This window comes from Taudactylus pleione, unplaced genomic scaffold (genome assembly GCF_031769625.1).
Source record: "Taudactylus pleione unplaced genomic scaffold, aTauple2 ptg000095l, whole genome shotgun sequence".
Classification (NCBI taxonomy): Eukaryota; Metazoa; Chordata; class Amphibia; order Anura; family Myobatrachidae; genus Taudactylus; species Taudactylus pleione.
The window spans coordinates 26,482,150-26,506,169 of NW_028284497.1; the positions used below are offsets into that span (position 1 = coordinate 26,482,150).

Sequence of the window (24,020 nt, forward strand, 5' to 3'; positions counted from 1 at the left end):
GCGGGAAAGAACGAAGCGAAGCACCGTGCGGCCGCCGCCTCCTCTCTCATCCATCACCTGCACAGCAGCCGTCCCGCACCGCGATGGACTTGTCTGGCGGGATGTAGGCTCCAGTCTAGCGAGGCCAGAGAAGAAGCCGTGTTGTCTCCTTGGCATGATGTCTGATGTGTGCCGCTCTCCCATCCTGCAGTCTCCCTCAGCCCAGGACGCGTCTCCTCCCCGCCGGGTGCTGGTGTCCGTAATAAAGGCGGTATCTCCCTCCTCCGCCCACACTCCGCTAAAGCCCCGCCGCCCACCCTTCAGCGCCGGGACCCCGTCCCATCTCAGTCCCGTCCCGACCAGCCCCGGCTTCAGCGATTTCATGGTGTACCCGTGGCGCTGGGGGGAGAACGCGCATAACGTCACCCTGAGCCCCGGGCCGCCCGCCAGACACCAGCCGCAGGCCGCTGAGCCCGTCCACTCCAACCAGGATCCCGGTCATGACGTCATCGGGACCAGAGCGGCAGCGGGCGAGGACAGCTCGGTGCGGGTGAGCGCTACTGTCGGGTGTGTGTGTGAGAGGCGGGCTCACTGACGGCCCTGGTACTGCCTGTGCTGTGTGTGTCTCTGTGTCTCATCCCCTCCTCCTGCTGTTGTTATCCTCTGTGCTGCTGCTGTCACTGGTTACACCTGTGCATGCTGGCAGTGCCACACTACCCGAGATGTTCCCCTGATTACAGCAGCGGATATAAATTTGGAAAAACTAGAGATGTATCAAACTTTCTAAAGCGTGGAGAAGTTGTCCTTAGCAACCAATCAGCTTCTACCTACCATCTTACCTAAAAGCTGATTGGTTACTATGGGAAACTTTTATCAAGCCTTCTATAGTGGTGTAGTGGACATCTTCCCTTACTTTTGGTGTCGGTGACAGCTGCTTACTGCCCCCCCCCCCCCTTGTCAGTTCTGTCAATTCATTTGTCCTGTCCTTAAGATGCATGGTACTTGCTTCATATGGTACATTGTAGTAAATTGTTTTTATCTGCATGCACTGTTGTACTCAAGCAGACCTGCACTGGGTGCTGTCAGGATTAATGTATTATGTTTGGTGTTTCTATTTGCAGCACTTACCATGTCAAATGGATAACACTTAAAAGGGTAAATTCAATTAAATGTAACTTAACCGTGCTTCTACAACAGTATCTTGGCTGCCTCACATCTATTTGAGTTGACCCCAAAAATGTGTATTTTTGTTTAAGACTTGATGCTGATGCAGCATCTCATAAGGGACCTTTGTTCACCATGTACAGACAGACTGAAATATTCATTCTTCTTTTGTGTATCTTTTTTGTTAGTCTTTGTAGTACTTCCAGTTTATTGATTTGGTAGTTAAATTAGTACTTAAAGGTAGTGTATCTTGGCTCACACCTGCTATAATTGTCCTGCAGTCTCTAAACCTTGGAGATGACACAAATGAGCAATGAAGGTATAAAAGGTTGCTTAGTGTTAATCTAAAAATTAAAATGTGTAGGCTTCTGATATATGTAAATACATTATTGCTTTTCCAATATTTAATGTCTCATCTTCCCCCCCCCTTCTCAACTGCCAGCACTTTTTGCCTGTTTGAGTTTAGTCAGGTCCCGTTTTTGCGTCCTTTGTAATTGAGTTGGGCGAAAAGCGGTCGCGCGCTCAAAAATTATTTTTGACAAAAACACTCGATGTAGGCGGAAAGTCCAGGAGGCGAAACTTAGCCGACTTTTCGCGGCTAATTGAATATGCCCCCTAGTGTACAATGCCATATTTCTAAATGCAGCTTGTCATTGTACATCATACCACTGCGCCGTGCTATGTGTCAGGCTGGTGGATCGGCCAGGAACACATTGTTCTGATGTGTACCCGGCCTTAGAGATGAGACAAATTGGGAGCAATTTGCACTTGGAAAAACCATTGTTGCAGGAGGAAAATGAAAAATGCACAATATAATGTAAAGTTGTTATGGAGGCGCAGGTTAGCCTTAAGCTGCGTACACACGGTACGATTAAAATGGACGATATGAACGTTCATATCGTGCATTTTCAGTGGGCAACGACCTGCGGTGGCGTGGGCACGCATGGACGGTATTGTCCATCGCCCGTGTATGCAGGCCAGCCTGGTCGATATCGACCAGGTTATAGTCGGTGAGTACATGGTGTGCTGGATGATCGATAACGATCGTCCAGCACACCCGAGAGAGAGAATATTGTTGTCGATCGTCCAGTCTGTACGCACCATAACTCTAAAATGCAGTGTAAAATGGAGTTGACCGATATTACATGATTTTACATGCTGCGTGCACATATTTTAACTGCAAACTATAAATAATGCATTTGCACACCTTCATTACAGTGCTGCATGGTTTGTTTAAAGTACAGTTTGCACCAACTCTAAATCAGGGACATCATTAGTACTCAGACTATCCCCTGACCACATGTGTACAGGCTATCGCTGATATTTATATAAGTTTTTACTTTGAAGCTAGAGTTGGTACATTTCTTCTGGCTCCTCCCAAAAGTTTGACTACAGCCCAGGAAGGTATAGGAAATTAATAAAGCTAAGGGTTAATTTGAGTATTTTAAATGTTTGTAATGTTAGGGAGGAGGTGTCTTCTCCTGCTTCGTATAAATAGTGTCAATTAGTTGTCTTCATGTACTGGAACGCAATATCTAGGTTTTGACCTGATCCCATTATGACAGTCCTCATACACTATTGATGCAGTCGCACTAACATCTGTTTTCTGTTCTGGGGAGATGCCATGCCTCCCAGAGACCTTCAGGTAACTGTTCTCCCGAGCACCTTTGAGTTCTGAGTGAAAGCTCTTCTGCCCGGTCATAATCTCCTGCAGAGGATATACCGGTTATGTGATTATACACCTCCCCTCCCCCCATCTGCGCTGTTTACTTTCCCAGAACTTCTCTCCCCCAGCTCGCTCTGAGGGGCATTGATAGGACATGTACTGTATAATGGTCTGAGGGGCATGTGGGCTAACCAAAAAGGCAAAAAGTTTAAATATTACATTTACGGACCCACTTATTAACTAATTGCGTCATATTCCCTAACAAAACAGCCATTTTCGGGCTATATCCGCAAATAGTATCCTTGCAATGTATTATGGAGGCACCACATCAGATATCTCAGATATTTGCTCTGGTCCATTTCCTACAGCAACTACAACCCCCATTTGTATGGGGGATGTAATACTGTTGGGTTTGCGAAGAGCTTGGCCTGATACTGTCACTTGACTCCAAGCACATCACAGGGATGGGTTCCTTGCGGAGCCCCTGTGCCTGTGGTACATTTGGCCATTATGACTGTATATTGCAATGCTCCCATATCGCATTGTATCTCTACTATACTATATAAAAGCGAAAATATGTCCTGTCTTTCTATACAAATCCACAGTTTACAAGCCATGATTGTGAAATTACATACGAGCGTATTAAAACACGGCGGAGGCAACTAAAAAAAATTTGTAATCAAAATTAATTACTGTTATTTTGAATTAATTTAAAACCACAATTTTTGCTGGACGCTCATTGTGGGGCCTCACGGCATATGGGTAGGACCTCCGAGCAAGCGTTTTGTGTTGTCATGATCTTAATGTTTATTATTGAAGACAGCTTTAGCAGGCTTTGCCAGCATTCTCAGCTCTCTGACTATACCAAATTACATAACATTTACTACTTTCTTGCAACTGTGTCAAAATGATGACTTTGCAAGGACCCTGCTGTACTGTGAGCTGCCAAAATATTACACATGGAATGCTTCTCCCAAAGTTTTTCTGTGCAGAAAACAGGGAGTCGCTGTAGATGGTCATCCTGGTATCAGAGCAACAGAAGCTCTTGGCCGTGTTTACACTGTACATCTTACACATTTTGAATGCTTCTATTTCCGAAGTTTGCTTTACACCGTTACAGGTCCTACTTCCTTCGAAGACCTTAGGACTGTTGATGGGGAAGTTTGTCACACTATTCGTGAGGCCTGCTTAAGGGAGGTTGGTTGGAGGATGATGTGTAAACAAACAGTCTTAAAATCCCAGGCAACGCCGGGTACTCCAGCTAGTAAGTGATACATGAGTCCCTTAATATTATGCTAAACTTTAGTGCCCCCTATTCATAATACACCACACAGCTATAGCATACCTCTCAACTGTCCTGCTGTCGGGGCATGCAATCTGACAGTCCAGCATCTCCGGGCGTATAGTGCATGACCCCAGAGTGATGACAATGGGGCATGCCCCTTTTCAGTCACGTGCACAGTAAAACATGTGCCCTTCAAAATAAAGTACCCTCCTAGGTGATGAGCACCTTGTCCTAAAACAAAATCCTAGAGTGAACACTATTTTATATATTAACATTGAGCTAACTATTTTACATTTTATTGTTTGTGAAATTTCTATTTCCACGACCAGTGGTCCATTAAATCTGTACAATACAGAGTTTAAAACTGAGGTCCAAGAATTGTTTTGAGCATTTATAATCTTTTTAATCGTTCATACAACTTTAGTGGCTACTTACATTGTATGTTCACATCATTGTATTTTTATTGTTCATTCAGTCAAGCTTTTTTGAAGGGGTCTCAACATAAATTCACTAATAGAGCTGTAGCTACAGATGTGTTCTCATACACTATTGCTGCAAACAGCCCCTATTGGCGCACTAGGTTCCATGCAACTCTGCTTGTGCTGAGTGTCTCTTTGCCCAATAAAGCCTCTTGGTCACAATGTGATGCACCAAGGGACTGCACTGGTTAATTTGATATGCGACCATTTTATATGTGTGCGACAGTCCGAATCTGTATACAAAGTGTTATGATGGCGTGGAAAAAAGCCACATAAAGTTCCATTGTACTTCATTTACAGAATCCGTTGCACACAGATATACAGGTGTCGCCTATCCAATTAATCAGTGCAGTCTCCTGGTGCACATTACTCATCACGTTGTGACTGACCTTGTTTTTCAGGCGAAAAAGATGCTAGGCGCAGAGTTGCATGAGATGTGGCGGCTGGCTCACGCCAGGCCTCATGTTCCATGGTGTACTAGAACATGTCTGTTTTTAATAGTTGCAGCCCACTAGGTGGCACCCTTGTATACTGATTTTTTTTTTTTTTTGTAAATGACATTATTACAGAACATCTTTCTCCAACTTTATATAATTCTTCAGAGTTTGCGGTTACCAAATAAATCGACTTTACTCATGGTCATAAAAACTTACAGAAGCAGAAGGCATAACATTTCTACTGTGGACATGCTTTAACAGTAGAGAATGAATTTAGAGCACTACTTTGGATTTTACGAAGACCATGTTCTCTCCATTCTACCTCGTGATGTTGTCTGGAAGGTTTCTAGAATGGGTCCAAGAGCGAAAGATGCGAGGAGTAGGAAGGGGGTGAATTTATCAGTGTAGATTCTGACAAGGGGAGTGCCAGGCAGAAGCTTTGCCGTTGACTGGCTGTGATGTCAGTGGTGAGCTTATGCCACTGCTGTAAGGCTCCTGTGTGCATGCAATTATGAGGCTATATGATGTGACTGTCAGAGATGTGTTGTGATTATTTAATTCATTGTTGATTCTGCAGGTGAACAGTTCCTGGCAGTCTATTAATAACTGAGGAGGGGAGGGAGAAAAGCACTACTAATCCCCCCCCCCCCTGCCCCGCCCCAGCGGCAGCCCCCTACAACAGTGTCTACACTCGGAGCAGGAGCTATGCCCCTACCTATAGTGCCGCTGCAGCAGTTGTTGCATGGCTCCACCAAGCCTTTTTATAGCCTGCAGCCGGGCAAGATACAACAGTCTTGGCAGCAGGGGATTGGCTGTTGCAGAGCGCGTCCCCGGGCACCCACCAATTGTGGAATCCCTGGTCCTTAAAATCGGGTAAAATACGCGCAATAGAGCGTATTTGCGATCACTGTCACAAGAAGGGAATCTGAATATTATGTGGGACACACGGTTCTCATGTTTTAAGGAATTATTTGGAAGAATTAATTACAATACTGGTCATGTATTCCCTCTGATAAGTGTGCCATCATTTAGACTTCAGTGTGGGAATGGTGGGGTACAAATGTTTCCAAAAGGCCTCGATTAAAGAGGACTGCTTAGTGCAGTGTCACCAAATATGAAGAAAGGTGTTGTCGATATGACAGGCTCTCCAGCAGAATTGGGAGATGTCAGGAGAGAATTTACTTAGTTGTACTGGGACATAGTACTCTCTGTACAGCAGTTTATATTGATTTTTCTTTCATTTTAATACAGAGCTGGAGGCGGTGTTCTCATGAATCTGCCCAATCCTTAGTGTAACATCTCTCTTGCTAGACTTTTTTTTTTTTAAAAGCGAAAACATTTTATTAGGAATGTGAAAGTTAGATTGACTGTCTGGAGAAGACTTGTTTAAGTGTGAGATCATTAAGGTTCTAATTCTAACCCTGCATGTCAGCCAGAAGGAAAACTTTCAAGGTTTGCAGTTATAGTACTGAGGGGGAGCATGAGCCTGACGTGTTTGACAGCATCATCCCAGATGGCTAGGCAATGGGAGGCCACAAGATGAGAGCTGACTCATTTCAGGCATAAGGGATGTGGATTGAGGAAGCCAAGGCTAACCTTAAATCCTCAGCCTTGATAGATGACCACACTTGTGTAGGAGGGTTCTTCCAGAGAATACATTGAGCTTGCTGCGCAGAAGTGTATACTTATTTTATTTTTTTTATTTCAATATTTAAAGTGTTTACTTGGAGACCTTTTCACCAACTCTGATAAATGTCACTCATGCACTGCTGAGCAATTGCCCTCTCCTGATGGAAGTGCATTGTGCTGCAATTTGTTACCAGGAACAGAATGAAAGGATTACTGTCACTTTCTCTGAATTTCCACAAATTGGACTTTTACGGAAAAATGTAAAGCAAAAAAATAACGCTAATAATTTTTTTCCCTTTTTCATTTTTTCTCATTTTTCAGCACAAAAACTGACTGACTATGCTTCTGTGTACTTTCCAAGACCAATGCAGTATTGTAGGCAATAAGTTGTGGTTGTTGTATGTATTTAATTCACAAGGAAGTAAAGACTTATTACAAGCAACTTTTTATTTTTATTTTATTTTTTATACTGTCAGTGTAATGCTGGCCACACACATAGTGATATTTTACCCGGTCTGGCCGATTCCAACACATTAGAACGACAGATCGTGTAAAATCTGGCCAAAACGTGAGTCTCCACTCCCGATCATGATTCGATGCGCGCCCCCTGCTGGTCACAACATCGCATCTTCAGATCTGCTGTGCTGTAAGGACAGATCTGACAATCTGGGATACAAATACACTGGAGAAATGTCTGGCTGCACGATAGATCGTTTGAGGACTGGACAACTGCAAACACCAAATCGTGTGCAGAGCTGCCGAGGAGAGTTTTGAAGGGAAATCGTGCACGATGTCTGATCGTGAACACATCGCTATGTCTGTGGCCAGCTTAACACTTTTGTATGTTGGGTATTTGTCATGCCTGGTTCGCTTAACGAAGAAACTTGGGACTGCACGACAGCCACCATACATTTACAAAAAGAAAAACATTTTAGCATTAAACACCTAGAAGAGCAAGGTTTCTCTGGCACTAAAAGGGGTATTCTGTTGGCTGGCCTAAGGAGTTTGTCTGTGACATGTGTACGAATTATGGTACAAGCAGATGAGATTATATATAAATATACTGTATATAGATAGATGGATATCTCTATTTTTATTTTACTTGCGATGTGGTGAATAAACAATATTTTTATTTCTACTGGACTGGTGAGTGCCCTTATTTTTGCATTAGATGTTTGGTACCTCTGGTGCATGCTCCCTTAGTATCCTGATGGAGCACCCTAAATCTGACTTCTCACGTGGCTGCATGTCTTTTGGATTATTAGAGATGTAGAGACCTTTGCATGATTTGCTATGGTCTGTCCTGGCTCCAAAATCCATGCACAGTAGAAGCTGTGGCGTATGCAGACGATCCATCAGCTCTCATTTCTAGGTAAATTGAATGTGGTAAGTATGGTGGTGGGAAGGGAGTGGGGCGGAGCAGCGACAAACAGTCTATATAGATTTTGTATGTAGATAGAATACATACATATAATGGTAGTACACCGCACTTCTCAACCTTAAATTCTGACCCAGTTCTTGTATATCCTTTTTCTTGTATGTAAAAGTCATTTTTCATCCACACAAATGGGGCGCTGTTTAGTCCGACTATAACCACTTAAGGCCTGATTCTATTAGAGGCGAAAAGTGCCGTTTGGAGATAAGTTTCTGCGGATTCGGACTTTCCGCCTGTTTTCAAAGTATCACCATATTGAATTCTATGATGATTTCGCCTAAGCGGAAACTCAATGCATTGTAATAGGTGGAAAGGTATCTCCTATGAATAGGTGAAAAAAAGTGCAAAATCGTTATTTTGGGGTGCAAATGTGGGGAAATGACTCAGGACAGCCCCCCAAAGGACATATCACAAAAAAATTACCTCAGAACACCCCAAAAAAGTACTTTTGTTTTGGGGGGTGAAAAAGTAAAAAGTGGGGTGGCAAGCATAAAAACTAGCGAAATAGACTTCTTGAGGTTCTGCAAGGATAGGTCAGGTGATTTTAGGATTGCAGGTGCTTTTTTGACGTTTTTAAAAGTTCACTTTAGAGACCTTAAAATATGCTTGCACCCGTTTTCAAGTACCCCAAATTTGACTGGACTACTTATTTTCACCAAAAAATACTGCTTTACGCCATTCTTCACCACTTATGCAAAGATGCTAATGAGAAGCACTTTTATTAGGGCTATTAGTACACATCTACATTGATTCCCTATGTTAGTGAATCTTTTTTTGGGGGGTACAGACTAATTTCCCCAATTCTGACAGTACTTTTCGCCTGTTCCACATTCACCGCTGTTTAGGAATTAAATAGGGCAAAAAGCGGGGACGCGCAAGGAAAGTTTTCGCCTCTGAAACAGGCGAAGGCGGTGGAAAGTCGGACCGGCAACACTTTTCCGACTTTTTGCCTCTAATTGAGTATGGGCCTAAGTTGGAGAATGCCGGTTCTCGTCCCTTAACCTGGTGGTTTAATCACGAGAACCGGCATTCTACAACTAAAGTGTCGTCCACGAGGCTGTTAGTGCCGCGCTATGCCGGAAGACAGCCCTGCAGCCGGCACTGTAGTTGAACTTTCCTCAGGAGGGTGCAAGAAAAAATGCTTTAGTCAGGCTAACATCGTGGTCATTGAATAGTTCCGGTAACCCCTTCCAGGCCTATTCAACATCGCGATGAATTGAATCTCCCCCAAAGAGGTAATACACTCCCCACAGTCTGAGTGGCAGCTCTAAATTTCCATTATAGACAGTTATTCAGTCAGTCCAAAAGTAATGTTCAAAGTAGGGATGGGACATCGAAAGAAAACATTGGAAGTACCGATGTTTTTAACATTGAATGCTAAACATTATTTAGATATAAACATTGGTTCTCTGAAACCGATGTTTACCGATGTGTTTTTTTTTTTTTTTTTTTTTAAAGCAAACTTTATTTCAACATTTAATAGACTAATAAACTTATACTATGGCTATCTTCATGGAGGCAAACTGTGTGTATGTCTGTGTGTATGTATGTATATATATATATGTATGTGTGTGTGTGTGTGTGTGTGTGTGTATATATATATATATGTGTGTGTGTGTGTATATATATATATGTGTGTGTGTGTATATATATATATATGTGTGTGTGTGTGTATATATATATGTGTGTGTGTGTATATATGTATATATATGTGTGTGTGTGTATATATGTATATATGTATGTATATATGTGTGTGTGTGTGTGTGTGTATATATATGTATATATATGTATATATATATATATATATATATATATATATACACACATACACAAAAAGCAGCACAAGAGGGTATTTGATTTCAAGGTGGCATTTTAAATTAGATGTGTTTGCACATGTTTTTATTTTCTTGCTGCAGTATCTGCAAATAGCTGTTTTGGGCAGTATGCAATCGGGAAGCTGACTGCCTAAATACCGGCAGCCAGCTTTCCGACTGTCATATCCCGGCAAGGGTGAAATGCCGGGCGTCAAGATGTAGACGCCCGGCATTTCCCCGACGCTGGGAGACCGGCGCCCAGCATCCCGATCGTAGTGATGCCGGGTGTCGTGAGCGGACAGCCGCTGGGGGGGGGGGGGGAGGGTTAGGTTTAGAGCTCCCTAGGGGAAGGGAGGGTTAGGCACCCCCGGGGGGACTTTGGTTTTGGGCTCATTATCTTTCCTATCAAAGTGTTTCCACAAATGACTTTTGGGTGGTGCCATTTTATTTGTATTGTCAGTACTCACTACTAGTGACACAGTATTGCAGAAGTGTTGTGTGTTACTGCTGGCTTCGCTCGCCATGCTTCAGGCACGGCTCGCTACACTCGCCACATGGTTATATTCCCCCTCTATGCCCATTTGGATGGTAGGGAATGACGTTGGACACTGGCTGATGTCATGGTAAATCTACAGAAGGGGATCTAGCTGTTACCCTCTCAGCTCCTCACCAATGATGTCACTCCAGACACTTAGGCACCGCTGAGTCTGTCACATTCAGAGTGCACATGCAGTGAGTGCCTGACAGTGACACTGTGAGACTGAGAGCAGCACCAGTGACAGTGAGCCAGGGGTGGGACTGTTCTACGTGCTGCTACTAATTGGCTAACCAGAGTGTCATTCTGTCAGCCACCTCCCCCAGCAGCAGCATGCACACAGCAGACATAGCCCAGTCAGTGTTTTATACTCTATTCTTAATAGTTGTAGTTTTAGTTGTAACTGACTATAAAACAAGGAGAGAGCCAGCTGGCAGCCCAAAGCAGTGACACCACCACACAGTATTACAAAAAAATTAAATAAAAAAAAAACATTGGAAAAGCAGGGAGAAATCTTGCGATGGTAATGAAACATTGACTCAAAAACATTGCAGGGTTGAACATCGAAACCATTTAACCGATGTTTCCGATGAAACATCAAATGATTCCCATCCCTAGTTCAAAGTGAGTGAGGAAACAGTGCCATCTAGTGTAACATAATCTTTTAAGAAATGTATCTATGTATTTACACAAACCCCGAGCAGCCATAACATTAAATCCACTGATGGGCTAATTGGATAACATTGATCATCTTGTTACAAAGGCAACTGTCAAGGGCTGGGATATATTAGGCTTCAAGTGAACTGTCCAGTTCTTGAAGTTGATGTGTTGGAAGCAGGAAAGGATCTGAGCAACTTTGACAAGTGCCAAAGTGTGATGGCTAAATGACCGGGTCAGAGGATCTCCAAAACGGCAGGTCTTGTGGGGTGTTACCAGTATGCAGTAGTTAGTACCTACCAAAGGTGGTCCAAGGAAGAACTGGTTATCCACTGCTAGGACCATAGGCGCCCAAGGCACATTGATGCACGTGGGAAGCAAAGGCTGGCCCATCTGGTCGGATCTCACAGAACAGCTACTGTAGCAATAAGTTGCTGAAAATGTAATGTTGGCTATGAGAGGTGTCAGAACACAGTGTATCGCTGCAGACCAATCTGAGTGCCATTCTGACCCTTGTGCACCAACAAAAGCGCCAACATTGGGCATGTGAGCGTCAAAACTGGACCATTGAGCAATGAAAGAAGGTGGTCTGTTTTTCTTTTACATCATGTGGATGGCCATGATGTAACTGAGGAAGAGATGGCATAAGAATATACTATGGGAAGAAGGCAAGACGATGGAGGCAATGGGAAGCACTGGGTAATGTTCTGCTGGGAAACCTTGGGTCTGGGCATTCATGAGGGTGTTACTTTGATACATACCACCTACCTAAACATTGTTGTGGAGCAAGTGCACCTCCATGTCAACCGTATTCCATGATGGCAGTGGCCTCTTTCAGCAGGATAATGCACACCGCCCCACTGCAAATACTATACAGGTGGTTTTAATGTCATGGCTCTTTGGGGGGTGTGTAATATATATTCAAAAGCAGAGATGGTAGTAATTAAATCTTTATGTACCGTATATACTCGAGTATAAGCCGAGTTTTTCAGCACAAAAAATGTGCTGAAAAAGTCCCCCTCGGCTTACACTCGAGTCAAGTGTAGTTCGGTCAGCGCTACACACTGCCAAACACATAGCCGCCGGAGCCGGCAGCTATGTGTTTGCTGTAATCAGCAGCCGCTGAGAGTCTGTCAGACTCTCAGCGGCTGCTGCTGCTCCCACTGCGGGAGCCATCTTCCGGCTCCCGCAGTGGGTGATGGGAGACACGTCGTCATGACGTCTCTCCCATGCAAAGCGGCCGGAGGAGCGGACAGCGGCGGGACCATGAGCGGGAGTTTCAGGTAAGTGTTTTTTTTTTTTTTATTGTTATCACGTCTCTCTCTACTAGGGGGGGGGGGGACTACAGGGGGCACTACCAGGGGGCGATGACTACAGGGGGCATTATCAGGGGGCGATTACTACAGGGGGCACTAAAAGGGGGGAATACCACTGGGGGGATTACTACAGGGGGCACTACCAGGGGGGATTACTACAGGGGGCACTAAAAGGGGGCATTACTACAGGGGGCACTAAAAGGCGGGATTACTACTGGGGGTACTACCAGGGGGGGGATTACTACTGGAGGCACTGAAAGGGGGGATTACCACTGGGGGCACTACCAGGGGGGGATTACTACTGGGGGCACAACCAGGGGGAATTACTACTGGGGGCACTACCAGCTGTTGCCATTTCCCACACTAGGCTTATACTCGAGTCAGTAAGTTTTCCCAGTTTTTTGGGGGTAAAAGTAGGTACCTCGGCTTATATTCGGGTCGACTTATACTCGAGTATATACGGTATAATAAAAACAGGTACATCTAGGTCAAAATCAATCAGCATGAGCCCAATATATTGGCATAAGTCACCACTTAGTCTCGAGTAATGCTTCTCTGGAAGAGATGGTGTCAATTCTGTCCTTTCTAATATGCAAATGCAGCAGGAGGTGTAGGACACCGCCTGCTGCATTTACCTTCCCAGCACTGAGACTGATCAGGAATCTGCATTCAGCATTGCATATGTGCAATGCTGAATCAGCCCCTCAGTGTGTCATTCATCATCTGCCACACCCAACTTGTTTTGCCACTGGATTGGACAAAACTTCTACTGCACTTTGGGGTCGACTCTGCATATAAAAGGACTATGTGAATGATATATATTTTTTTTTTTTTTAGCATATAGCATTATAAAGCTGCCAAATTTCAGGCAACTTACTGCCCTTATGCTAAAAGCATAACTAACCTAACAGGTTTAAATAAGCACCTCTGTATTTTATAATTGGTGCCAAAAGTGTCTGACATAACATGCTAATAAACAACACCCATTGAGGGAAAAGTTATAGGTGTAGGTGTGACAACATTGTAAGCAAGCAAAAAATGGCAAATGACTTATGCTCCATTCCACACATCAATGTTACATTTTTTTTATTTTTTTTTACATATTTATGAAATTGCACGTCACAAAAAACTCGTTTGAAAATGCAGCCAGCTATTAAAACATTTTGGCCTCAGATTTGGAGATTCTCTAATGATAACTTGGTGCTCTATCTTCCTTTTAACCCCGGAATAGGCAGTTTTTGGGAACTTGCCTATGGATATAAAGTTTTTCCCATACTACTGTGAACAAAAAACGTGAGTCTAGCGATACCATAAGTGCGGCTTGCATGTGGAACAAGCTGTTGTGTGGGAAGGGGGGAATATATGACAGGCTGCTGTGCAGGGGGGGTGGTGGGCATGTATGAAAAAAAGCTTTGGAGAAGTTGTATAATGGCATATGAAGTTCTTTCATACACTGAGCAAAAAGTGTGACTGTCACACAGGATAGAGGTTCTCACAAACCATCCCTCTATCATCCATATTATTGCTTCAGACTTAATCTCCCGTCCCATAACTATTTTCCAGACTACCAATGTGTACCTCTAGACATATTGGACCTGATTCTGATTTGGACACCGTTGGCTGATGATTTAAGTCTGTGCTTGTGTCTTAGTCGCACTGCGTGTGCATCCTGATTGTTGGCGCTCAGAGACATGGAACTGAATCGGATGCACGGTCTGGAATTCAGTGGGTGTTCCTGGAAGGTTACGGGGGGAGAATAAGCAGATGTGGAGGTGTTGCTGTAAATGGCTGCATCCAAAGACGCACAACCAGTCATACAAGAGGCCATATTTAGACTGCACCTGCCATAGGGCTGGTGCAAGTTTCGATGAAGGAATTGCAATGCTGTAGGTAGGCTTCTCTGTATGCATAACATCAGCCGTGGCATTAACATAAAGATGCGGCTGCAGCAAAAGACGTTGCTACGTCTGCATGCGACACGCTCAGCCCCACAGTAAACAATCAGATAAAAATATAATATCCACTTTCGTGTCTGGCCACTAGCTATCAGACCTTGGGCCGTATTCAATTGGCAAAGTCAGAATCCGCAAAAAAGTGTTGCGGATGATGTCATTTTGCTAGGCGGAAAAGTATCGCCGTATTCAATTGCAAAGACTTTCGCGTACGCGGAAAGTCAATGCAATGTAATAGAAATTTGCCTATGAATAGGTGGTGGAAAAAAGTGCAGATTTGCGGTGCAAACCTCGGGAAACCAGTACCCTTGGGACAGCCCCCCCAACGGATAACTACGTCAAAAAATCCTTGAAAAAAAAAAAAAGTGAGGGACACCCCAAAAAATGACTTAGAAAATGGGGGCGTAAAAGTTCAAAGTTGGGGTACAAACATAGAAAGTAGCGAAATAGACTTCTGGGGGATCCCCAAGTATGGGGCATGTGTTATTTTGATTGCAGGTACTTGCGGTAGGTGGCTTTTTTTATGTAATTTAAAACTTCACTTTAGCAACTTAAAAATATGTTCGCACCCATTTTCATGTACCCCAAATTTGCTGGGAGTAGTTATTTTTTGCAAAAAATATTGTTAAATACTATTCCTAATCACTTGTGTTAATGCACCAATTGGCACAACTTAAGTGCCCCAAACACCTTAATTAGGGCTATTCGGGGGCATCTATAGTGATCCCCAATGTTACTGCAATTTTTGGGGAAGGGGTCAGGCCTATTTCCCCATTTCTGACAGCACTTTCCGCCTGTTCCGACATCGCGGCTTGCCGTTTTTGTGTCCTTTGGAATTGAATAGGGCGAATAGCGGTGGCGCGCCCGATAAGTTTCCATGTCCAAAACACGCAATGTAGGCTGAAAGTAGATTCTTAAGACGGCGGTGAAATTATTGCGGCTAATTGAATACGGTCCCTTATAATAAATGCACACATTTGGCGTGCCCCCTTTTTATAATAAAGCTAGTTAATTCCTCCTGTTGCCAGAATTTGGAATTCACAAAAATATGTATATCCCCACTTGACATGAATATTTGCTAAATATTTTGTACAGTAGTGATATGACTTGTCACAGGTGGAAAAACTGTCATCCAAATGCAAATCACTTGTGAAACCTGAATAATGCTGCAAAGGTGGTTATACCAGTTATACTCCATAGCTTAAGGATTGGCTAGTGAGAATGGTTATGTACATTGGGCCTGATTCAGAGCCGCCTGCTATTTGGGAGCGCACACTCTGAATCAGGGCGGGGAATATATATATATAATGTCTCTCTGTCTGTCTCTCTCTCTGTCTCTCTGTCTGTCTCTCTCTCTGTCTGTCTGTCTGTCTCTCTCATTCATATATATATATATATATATATATATATATATATATTTTTTTTTTTTGCTTGCTAAGCTGTGGGTGCCCACCCACAGCTAGTACGAGCGAGCTGGAGATGGTCGAGATTATCGCGACCATCGGCATTGCGAGGAGAGCCTACGGTAGGGTCTCAGCACTCGCAATGCCGAGTGGACTTCCAGTTCTAATAGAGCCGGAAGTCCACTACAGACATCATGATGTCAGTAGGGACGCCCACAAACGTCAGTTGTTCCTGCAGCCATCCACCTAAAAAACGGGGCAATCTGTCGATCAACATCGACAGCCGCCCCGTTTTGCTGCGAGTTAAGTTCTCTCTCGCTATGGGGCTCGCGTGCACACTGGGCCACCATTGACCTGCGGGTCTGAATCAGGCCCATTGTCTTGGAAGAGATATCCTTGTTAGCAACAAACTGCCGCCTGGTTTTACTGGTTGAAAATGAAAGCATACCAAACACAAGGCATTGGTTTGAGACGTTCTCATGACAAGTTTTATGGTTGAACAGTATTTTGTCCAATTGAGACCTGACAACCCGTCTGCCCCCCAAATCAATCCCTTCTATTTCTTCCCACCCCCTTTTCTTTTGTCTGTTTTGCTCCAAGTTTGTAAAATTTTTGGGTCCAGATTGTGCATGATCATTGTTGCTGCTTTTGTTTTTTTGTGCATCCTTTAAGATTATGTAAAATAATAATTACACTATTTTAATCATGCCACGTACCCACACTTAATCATTTTTTCTTTTGAAGTGTAGTGAATTTGTATGTTTGGGTTTTTGTTAAAGGAACATTTGTGTCTAACAAATTGCTCTCAACATAATTTAACTCTTTAATATGGGGACAAGGGTAGCCTCTATAGAGCAAGTATTTAGACTGTCTCTTTTTATCAACACAGGATTCGATTAGACGTGGCCGTCCAAGGGCAGAAACGGTTCGGGACTTAATAAATGAGGGTGAGCACTCTTCCAGCAGAATCCGGTGCAATATTTGCAACAGAGTGTTTCCTCGTGAGAAGTCTTTGCAAGCTCATAAAAGGACTCATACAGGTGAATGACTAAAATAAACACCTATAATTCTAATCTACGGTGTATATTAGTGCTCCCTAGAGTGTGGGCAGGGCAGGGTGCTGGGGATGCTGGCAGGGAGTCTCCCGAAAAAAGGGGTGTGGCTGGGGAGGGTGTGCCCTTGTGACACGCCTTCAATTTGTCACTTGGGGGCATGCCCAGGACTTATGGAGGTGCTGGGCTTCCCCCGAGCTCTCCGCTCCCAGTGAATAGATGCTGCGCACATGTGTAAGGCACCTATTCACCTGGCGATGATTGGTCACCGCAACTTTTACTACCCGTAGGAAGGGAAGGCTCAGGTCAGGCTGTTTTATCGTGGTGACGCTTAAAGGGTAGGGAGTATTTTGCTAAATTGGGCAGGGCACTAAAACAGCCTAGCGGGAACACTATGTATATTTTAGGCTTGGTTTATTATGTCAAATTAACTCCCATTTGCATATGTTGTAGAATAATTTGTTGAATACATTTGAAAGTACTCCACACCAGCAAAAGCCCCCTAATGAACACAACTGTCCCTTCCCATAATGCTACATCATATAGCCCTAGGTAATATGTACATGTTATAAGATCAGGGGTTAACCAATCCTATTCTGGATATCACTTATCTTGTACATTATAAAAATGGGTACTTGTGTACTTTACGGACTCATTGCAGAGATAACCCAAGTGTCCTACACTCATTATTATCAATCATGGTAATGTCTAAATCCCCTTCACGGAGAAGGACCCTGACATCATCAGCCAGTGTTCAGTGTCATTCCCTACCAACCAAGTGGGCATAGAGGGGGAATATAACCTTGTAGCGAGCCACCGAGCCCGTGAGGGAACAACTCTCCTTTAGGTGCGTACAACTTTCGGTACTTGTGTATGTAAAGTACACAAGTACCATTTAAAACATTCATTGGGTTCTGTGTGCAATGAGTCTGTAAAGTACACAAGTACCTAAAAAATGTATAGCTAGAATTTGGTGAATTTACCTCCTAAAATGGGAGGGGGGGTGTATTCAATTGGCTGCGAGAATAGCAAAAATCCTGCAGGTGCTGGGATCTTTGATATCAATTAGGTGCGGGGTTTGTTTTTTTGAGCACCTCCAAAGCACGACCAATATTTTCAGGAGAAATGGGAAATGCTCTGGGACCTCGACTGCACCCCTCCTAATGACTAATTGAGCAATTGGAAGTTTCCAATTATCATAATTAGTCAGTACATACTCTCCTTCCGAAACGCTGTCTTCTTCCTCCAGAGCCGTGACTAGGTCCTCTGCAGGAGCGGTGAGTGTCTGTGTGAGCCCGCCCTGTTTTCCGGGAGTGGCCAGCCCAGAGACTGCGTTGACGTACACAGTCTGCTGGGCTCGCAAGCCGGCCAGCCTGAGTAAGCTGAGGCTTACTCAACTGGCCAGCCGTCCACCATCGCGACCGTCGACCACCTATGGACGCGATGATGATCCCAGCACTGTGACCTCTGTCGCAGTGCTGGGATCGCATTGCAAAGTTAGCTGCGTGCAGCTTTGCAACTGCGATCCGTGCAATCTGGTGTTTAATTATGTGGTGGTCGTCGTCGTTTGTGTTTTTTTTTTTTTTTAAAGCTTTCACCAATAGGCCTGGTTTTGTTAGCGTTAAAAAGATTGACTAACTCCGGATGTTTGCTTATAGGAGAAAGACCTTATCTCTGTGATTATCCGGATTGTGGGAAAGCCTTTGTACAAAGTGGGCAATTGAAGACACACCAGCGTCTTCACACAGGAGAGAAACCATTTGTTTGCTCAGAAAATGGTAAGTACCTTCCGTTATGGATTTGACCTGAAATAGATTCTGTTGCTGTTTGGCATAGAAAAGATGTGCAATATTCCTTTATACTCGTCGAAACATTGGTACCTCCCATCAATCCGTGCTAATTGAATTACCCCCAAATACTTTTTTTCTGTTCTTCAGTTACTTTATACTATAATCAGGAATGCTAAATATGTCAAACTTTGTCTCTTGTGCTATACAGTATTGCAGTCATCTATTTTCTGAGATTATCCAGTTTCTATTATATACAGATTGTAACCTGTTTTATTAAATAATTAGGCATGCTACGCTTGATGGTGTATAAACTCCAAATACTGTGTTTTGATTTGTATAGTATTTGCCTTTCTATACAGTGAACATATGTTTGTGTTAGCGCCCATAAGCTATAACCTTTAAACTATGAGAGATGAAGTGAATAACATTGATTATCTTGTTACAATGGCACCTATCAAGGGGAGGGATATATTAGGCAGCAAGTGAACGTTCAGTTCTTGAAGTTGATGTGTTGGAAGCAGGAAAAATGGGCAAGTGTAAGATCTGAGTTACATCGTCATTTAGCCATCACAATTTGGCCCTTGTCAGTCAGAGCATCTCAAACGGCAGGTCTTATGGGGTGTTCCCAGTATGCAGTGGTTAGTATAAGCCAATTGTAGTCCAAAGAAGGTGAACCGGCAACAGGGTCATGGGCGTCCAAGGCTCATTGGTGTACATGGGGAGTGAAGGCTTGCCCGTCTTGTCAGATCCCACAGAAGTGATCTTGTAACAAATTGCTGAACAATGTAATGCTGGCTATGATAGAAAGGTGTCAGCTCACACAGTGCATCACAGCTTGCTATCACCGTGCCCATGCTGACCCCTGTGCACCGCTGAAAGTGCCTACTGTGGGCATCTGAGCATCGTAACTGGACCATGGAGCTATGGAAGAAGGTAGCCTGGTTTGATAACTTTTTCTTTTACATCATGTGGACGGCTGGGTCAGACCTCCAACTTGACCCCTCCCATCAGGTTCAAAATGCTGTGCTCCTGGACTTCCCACCTGATTTATGATTGCAGCCACCTGTGTTGAAGCTCCCTTCTCATCAATTAACTAGTTCAATATAGGTGACTGCAATCATAAATCAGGTGGGAAGTCCAGGAGCAGTGCATTTTGTACCTGATGAAACGGGTCATGTTGGAGGGTCTGCTGGGCGTGTCATTTACCTGGGATAGAGATGGCATCAGAATGTATCGTGGGAAGAAGGCAAGCCAGCATAGGGATGTGATGCTCTGGGCAATGTTCTGCTGAGAAACATTCGGTCCTTGCATTGACGTGGCTGTTCCTTTGACACGTACCACCTATCTATACATTGTTGCAGTCCAAGTACACCCCTTCATGGATGTACTTGGACAATGAACCCTGTCATATTCCTCAAACCACTCCTGAACAAAGTGTTGTTTTTTTTCCCTCAAATGCCCCAGATCTCATTATTCCAACACATTCTACAGATGGTTGATCGGATTAAGTTTGAACCCTTTAGGTCCCATTTTGCAACTTGCAGGGCTTAAATGCTGTCCTCAAGGCTCCCCAACAGTTCAGGTTTTAGAGATATCTTTGGTTGAGCACAGGTGGTTAAAGCAAATTGACTGAGGTACTAATTAAATCACCTGTGCTTAACCATGGTTATCTCTAAATCCTGCACTGTTGGGGAGGATTGAGGACCGCGTTTGGGAACCTCTGGTTTAAAGAATCTGCTGATAATGTATTGGCTCCAGATACCACAGGACACCTTCAGAGGTCTCGTAGAGTCCATGCCTCGATGGGTTACCAGTTGTTTTGGTGGAGCAAAGAGGATCTACACTATTATGCAGATGGTTTTAATGTTATGGTTGATGGGTGTATAGTGTTCCCTCTAGCTCCTGCGGGAGGCCGTGCGCGACTGACAAGGGGCGTGGTCATTGGAAAAGGGGGTGTGTCTATAAGACGCGTCCCCTTTTCGTCACTCTTGGGGGCGTGCCCGGCACTTACGTACACGCCGGGCAGCCCCCAAGCCCTGCAGATAGGGAGAATAGATGCCGGGCACATGCGCCCGGCGTCTTTTCTCCGGCGGTGACCGGGTCACCGCATGTTTCTCCACCCGCGGGACACTGCGTCCCGCGGGTGAGAACGGCTCCCACAGGCTGTGAGGGCAGGGCGCTTTTTGCCCTCCTCCTGGAGGGCAGGGCGCCGCGCCCCGCTAAAACAGCCTAGCGGGAACGCTAGGTGTATATACTCACACTGTGGGTAAATGCAGCATAGCGATGTAATTTATGGGGGTAGAGTAAGTTTTTTTGGAGGGGAAGGAGTCAACACATTTGAATAGCAACATTATATGCAATTATATGCATCTCTTATAATTTTGGAACTTTTTATAGACTTTACACATGCTATTATACCTTGGTGTTGTGTAGTGTGGGCAAAGAAAATCACTCTTGATGGTCCTAGTCTATTAGAACATACTTCCTATTCTTGCAATTCGGAAACTTTATTTTCGTTTTTCTCTTTAGGGTGTTTGAGCCGATTTACTCATGCAAACCGCCATTGCTCCAAGCACCCATATGCCAGACTGAGAAGAGAAGAACCAAGCAACAAAGCAAGCAAGATCCAAGTTGCTGATAACAAAGATTCAGCAGAATGGTTGGCAAAGTGAGTTTTTTTTTGTTTTGTTTTTTTTTATAAATGGCTGCTGGCATATGTTATTTTCAGCTAATGTGCCCCTTAATGGATGTTTAAAATGTAAATCGCCCCCTCCCAGCTTTAGATTCTACAATTGCTGCCTATTACCAAAGTGTTCTCTTTTACTCGGGCGTTTTTTCTGCATTGATGCATTTTGCTACCTGGAAGGGCGCTACAGGGGGTATTACTGGAGAAACATTTAGATATGGTTTGGGGAGGGGACAGGTGTGGTGGTGATAATGCAAACCACGACTAACTGCTGCAATAAACCTTTGCATTTTACAAAACACTGGAAAAAGGTTTATAAGAAACTGCTACACAGATATATGCATGTGGACTGTCTCATGAATACTGATTGCGAGTAGTAAACGTTTGGTTATTTTTGTTTTTTCTTAATATTCAGCTACAATGCACTAATTTCACATTTGAAATGGGATTCTTACAAACTGAAAAATACTGTCATGAATTAAGAAAATATACATCTGTAACCTGCATTAAATTGTGTATATTACCTGCAGACATTGGGAGAGGCAAGAGCAGCTGCCATCCACATTAAAGATGAAATCCCTTCAGAAACCAGACCAGGAGCAACAGGACCCATTAGAGTATCTTCAGTCTGATGAGGATGAAGAAGATGAAAAGAATGGTCCTCACTCTGCTGCTCGCCGTCGTTTGCAAGAGCAGCGAGAGCGTATGCATGGCGCTTTGGCTCTGATTGAACTAGCCAACTTGGCTAGTGCACAGTTTCGCCAGTAACCCTATTGAGACGTACGAAATGTCCTACCCTTGCAGTATATTGGCCTTATTTCTTTGTGTCAGAGGAATATTTTTGAGCGTGTACCTCTGTGTTAGCGAGGAAAAGAAAGTTACAAAATACAGCTTTGGGTTATAAGCTAAGCACCTTATTTGCTTGACATAGGCTGCTATCCTGTAGAATTTTTTTATGAAGAATGTCATTGCTTCCTAATTGTGGAAGTAAGAGAGAATTGCACTTTTTATGGTAAAGATTGTTGTAAAGTGTTTTATATAAATAATATTTTGTAAATATGGAACAGAAAGCAAGGATTGTTTCTGCATCTGTAAAAATGCTGGATTTTACAAGCTTAACATGTTAATTTTGTTGAACTTTTCTGATAAAACCTTTGGGTTGGTACATTTATATGGTGTATTCTACCCTGTCAGTAGCAAAAATCTAGTAATAATGGTTACTAGCAGCACAACTTTTTTAACCTAACTTATATTTCCAGACACCATTCCTAAAGATTATTAGCAAAGCCTTGATAAACTACAGCTACATTAGACTTGTAATTGTCCAAACTGACGCAAAAGAATACAAGTTAAGCTTGTAAAATGAAGGCAGCATAAAAAGTTGCCCATGAAATGGACCCTGATGTACGAAGGCACTTGTTTTATTAAAGGGGCGGGTGTTTTACATGGTGGTATTGATTTGTAATAAACTATTTTTAGATTATCTGCAAACACTAAATTTTTTAATATTCAGCTTTTAGGATTTTTAAGTATATATTTTTGCAAACTGCCAGGCTACTACTTGTTTGCAAACTGCCTAAAAGCCACTTTATTGCTTCTACATGCCAAGCCATGTGCTATAAATAACTCTGCTTTTAAATGGGAATAACAAAAATTACATTTGTTACCTACTAGAAAACTCGTTTTAAAATAGTGATTTGTATTTTAGCAATAATTGGCTATTATACTTAAGTGCTTGTTCCTTTCTCCTTTTATCTGTTGACATTAAACTTTTGTCACCAGGTAATTTGTATTCTCCTCTACAGTAATTGATCATACATAAAAATCTTGGTGTGGGAGGCAGGATTTTTTTACATTTTTGTTCTCACCTTTACTCAAACATGGAGTACATTTGTCTGACATTTCTTTGTAACCGATATGTTTTATTCTTCTAGACAAACTGGCTAAATCACAGATGAATTTTGGGTAAAACACCTGTCACTAAATGTCCATAAGTTGATATTAATGTATATCTTATTTGTTTAATATTATAAGTATTATGGTCTTGAGTTAAGCTAAAGCACTTGTACCATTATTTAAGTATCTTGTTTTTTAGTTATGTTAATCTTCCTCTTTTGTGGTTACATGAGTGTATGTATTGCTTGTACTCCATGTTTTGCACAAACTGATTTATTTTCAAGCTGGAAGCAGTGATGAAACAACTTCATTATGCACTTATTTTCCAAAAAGGGATTCGTATTAAATCTCCACTTAAAAGGACACCTAAAACACAAGTTGGCTTGTACTAAAGAGCTGTGTGTGTGTGTGTGTATATATAATATAAAAAAAAAAAATTTTCTCTCAAAAGAAGGGCACTCACCAGTTAGTAGAAAATATACAATCACATCTTTATTAAAAACTAAAAAAATCTGCCTCATCAAAGTTGACGTTTCAGTCCACACAGGGACAGTCTTCAGGACCATAATATCTATTGCCCATAAGTAAGCTCCTCACCACACACACTGATCTATCTCCCTGTCCAATGGACACCTTATGTAGCTAGCATCCCATCCAAAAAACCCCACCCACCAATAAACCCATCAAACACCGGAAGTCACCCAAAACACTATGAAAAATCAAAATAGAAAGACAGTAACATATTTTAGATATAGTAGTTAAGCACCTACCAAATTCTTACTAGTGGTGCATTAAGCCATCAGCCAAAATGTAATCCATACAGAGGAAGACAAAATGGCGTTGCG

The 24,020-nt window shown here is 43.1% G+C and overlaps 1 protein-coding gene across 1 annotated transcript; it reads left to right on the forward strand.

Annotated features, from left to right (window-relative positions):
• Positions 1-23,735, forward strand: ZNF367 (zinc finger protein 367). Its single transcript, XM_088470277.1, has 5 exons — positions 1-529; positions 16,641-16,791; positions 18,462-18,581; positions 21,123-21,261; positions 21,810-23,735. The coding sequence occupies exons 1-5, from the start codon at positions 155-157 to the stop codon at positions 22,045-22,047; spliced, it is 1,023 nt and encodes a 340-aa protein (XP_088326403.1). The 5' UTR covers positions 1-154; the 3' UTR covers positions 22,048-23,735.
• Positions 23,736-24,020: the final 285 nt, after the last annotated feature.

What these genes read in the sequence shown, in the direction of transcription:
- ZNF367 (XM_088470277.1), top strand. Translation starts at nt 155, where the DNA reads ATGATGTCTGATGTGTGCCGCTCTCCCATCCTGCAGTCTCCCTCAGCC. An exon ending in TCATAAAAGGACTCATACAG is followed by an intron (nt 16,792 to 18,461) that starts GTGAATGACTAA and finishes GTTTGCTTATAG; the next exon opens with GAGAAAGACCTTATCTCTGT. An exon ending in ATTTGTTTGCTCAGAAAATG is followed by an intron (nt 18,582 to 21,122) that starts GTAAGTACCTTC and finishes TTTTCTCTTTAG; the next exon opens with GGTGTTTGAGCCGATTTACT.